This window comes from Vulpes vulpes, chromosome 3 (genome assembly GCF_048418805.1).
Source record: "Vulpes vulpes isolate BD-2025 chromosome 3, VulVul3, whole genome shotgun sequence".
In the NCBI taxonomy this organism is placed as follows: domain Eukaryota; kingdom Metazoa; phylum Chordata; class Mammalia; order Carnivora; family Canidae; genus Vulpes; species Vulpes vulpes.
Window position 1 is genome coordinate 68,730,893 of NC_132782.1, and position 3,068 is coordinate 68,733,960.

The 3,068-nt window shown below is 43.4% G+C and overlaps 1 protein-coding gene across 1 annotated transcript; it reads right to left on the reverse strand.

Moving 5' to 3' along the window:
- Positions 1–737: 737 nt before the first annotated feature.
- Positions 738–1,286, reverse strand: LOC112934250 (cytochrome c oxidase subunit 6A1, mitochondrial). Its single transcript, XM_026017656.2, has one exon. It carries the CDS (start codon positions 1,270–1,272, stop codon positions 940–942), a length of 333 nt encoding a protein of 110 aa, XP_025873441.1. The 5' UTR covers positions 1,273–1,286; the 3' UTR covers positions 738–939.
- Between the last annotated feature and the right edge of the window lie 1,782 nt (positions 1,287–3,068).

A 3,068-nucleotide genomic window follows, 5' to 3' on the forward strand; every position in this document is an offset into this window, starting at 1 on the left:
AATGCTTCCCCATCACAGACCTTTTTGAAATAAATGGTTTGCCATCGTATTACTCTGTGGATGGCGTCCTCTTTAGTCTGAGGGGGAGTTAGCGAAAGCTTCTCCAATCTAGAAAATGTCACACGTCTGAAAACATGGTCTCCTGAGCTTCCTTCAGCCACTACTATGTCAATCTCAGAAGTTCAAGGATACGTTGATTTTGTAAATGTTGTATTTTCATTTTTTTCACTTTATTAAATCTGTGTTGGGTGAGATTTTACGTGGTTTTCTTTCTTGTTCCTCCCATCATGAGAGGTCAAGACTATCCTGTCCCCCGGACTCATGTTCATTTCAGACTTTCCAGTATTCCTCACTGAATTTGCAATTCTCAAACAAACAGCAACCCCTTTGGATGCCTTTTTTCAAGATCTGTAGAACAGTTACTAGGGCATGAATGTTGGTCTTTAGAGTGTATTCATGAAAGGATATCTGTATGCTAGATGGACATCTGGTCACCCAGCACACACAGCTGGCATGTAACAAGCCTGCTGTTCAGCTGATTCATGTCTGTAATGCTGAAAACTTGTCTTGGAGTGAATTTAAAGAAGACTCATTTGATTTCTTATCCCAGACATGAAATTCTCATTTCACTATGGAAACCTAAGTACTGGGGGCTGTTACATTGGGCAATATCCATCAAGCAAAGCTCAAATTACTTTCTCTGTGGCCTATGTGTCTTGAAGATGTATCCAACAGGCTTTTTTTTTTTTTTTTTTTTGACCAATCTAAGTTATTTATTTAAGCCATCTCCTGCCATAAGCAAAAGGATGGAGGATCAGTATACTGGTCATCAAAGTAAGGAAGGTGAGCTTAAGGTCCCATATACTTTTCTGGTCCGTGTGCAGAGTCATGGTCCAAACCAGTCCTGTGGTCCCCCCTGGGTGCTGGTCCAGGTTCTGTTTATTCATCTTCATAGCCGGTTGGAAGTGGATTCACGTGAGAGTTATGGAATAGAGTATGATTACCATCTCCCCAGGGAAAGGGCTTGGACCTGATGCGGAGATGGGGGTAGGCGATGAACTCAGGTCTCTCGTGCTCTCCGTGATGCGACTTCAGGAAGACGTTCAGCATGCTCACTCCCACGCCAGGGAGCGCTACGAAGTAGGTGAGGGCCTTCCACATGCGAGCTGAGCCCTCCTCGCCGTGGGCGCCGCTCGACATGGACCGCCCCAGCTGTGCCCCGGACCGACCTAGCAGCCCAGAGAGCCGGAACACAGCCGCCGCCGACGCCATTTTCGACCTGGACCAGGTCCAACAGGCTGTAACTCCCATGTGGAGCTGTCTTAGGACAGGTGCACGATGAAGACCATGGAATATCATCCCTCATGGCAGTGCCCATCTGTGGAATCCATAATGGGCTCTTCATTGGGCCAGAACAGCTGGAAAAGACTTAGGAATATATATATATATCATGGTAGACTGCTCTAGAAGGAGCTGCTGCCCACACCTTCTGACCCGACAGCACCTGGACACAGATCTCACACGTTCTGAGAGGTACAGGTGAATCCTCAATCAGGCATGCTCCTCCCCTCCTCCCAGGTCAGGTTTCTGGTTCTAACCTTGCCAAGAAAAGCATCAGCTCCAGGAGGGCTCTTAGTGATGGTCTCAGCTTAGGGGTGATGAGGAAAGCAAATCAAGTAAAGACAGAAGGAAGTTGATCTGCCTGGAAGGTTTCTGAGAGGGGGCACCCCAGAGAGGACCAGGTCTAATTTGGACTGTATCTCATGACCGCAACAGTCAGGAGGGCCTCCTGGAAGAGATGCCATCTCAATTTTCATCCCAGATTTGATGACCATAACATAGCTCCATGACTGAACTGACCTATTACAAACATATTAGTTTATTTCAACATGAGGAATACAGGGATGAAGAGGCAGGGCAAGCAGAGGAAGCCAGAGGGGAAGAGGGCAATGGTGAGGGGAAAGAGTGGGAAGAGTTGTGAAGCTTAAGGAATAGACAATCTCTAAATGGTCACTGGAGAACCTGAGGAGTGGAATACAGTGATATTGGAGAGTCCTCAATTCTGGGCATTCATTCAATGTTTCTCTTATTCCCCTCAGCTTCTGCCTGTTGCTAGCTCCTTCCCTATGCAGCTCAGATATCCTGGAGCATCCCTTCCACTACTTACCAGGATCAGCACCATCCTACCTTAGTGTCCTTCCCTCCCATCCGGCCGAAACTGCAAGGGAGATAAATAGCAAGCCTTCTTAAATTCTAAAGAACATCATCTTTAATAGAAAAAAAAGTAGAAGATGTATAAATGATTCAGAACTACTGCTTATATAATGGGAAAAAGTCAACATCTATTTTCACATCTTTCTGGAACTGACAAACGAAATTTCTTTAGAAATTTTCTACCAGGAGTTGATGGCATTTGAAATGTTAGATAAAAATGGTGAACTGTGTTTTCCATAGTTTGACTCAAGTACCAGAGCGGAAATCAAAATGACAGATATTTCAATGCTGAAATATGTGATTGCTTCTTTGGACTTACCTAATTAATTAGTGCTAAATATATAGCATTATATAATTTCTGAATTCTGACTTTTTAACAAGTATGAAAATCAGCAGAGTTTATATCATCTTTGTGATTCAGGAAATTTGTGCTCAAAGACTTCAAATAAAACAACCTCCCTTTAAAAGCAAAATAAGTACAGACCCTATAGAAATGCATCATGCCACCCTGGACTGGATACTACTTTATCTTATTTTCAGCCCTTTGTGTGTTTTGAGGAAAACAGACCTAAATAATGTCAATCTCACTTATTTTTATCATTAAGGCAAAATAACTAGAACACCTTGGTGGCTCAGTCAGTTAAGCTTCTCACTTTTGATTTCAACTCAGGTCATGATCTCAGGGTCTTGAGACTGAGCTCTGAGTCGGGCTCTTCACTCAGCCTGGAGTCTGCTTAGGATTCTCTCTAGCCTTCTACCTCTGCCCCTCCCCCTACTCTCCTCTCTCTAAAGTAAAAATAAAATATTTTTAAAAGGTATAATAAAAAATAAATAAAAAGGTATAATAACTTATC

What these genes read in the sequence shown, in the direction of transcription:
- LOC112934250 (XM_026017656.2), bottom strand. Translation starts at nt 1,272, where the DNA reads ATGGCGTCGGCGGCGGCTGTGTTCCGGCTCTCTGGGCTGCTAGGTCGG.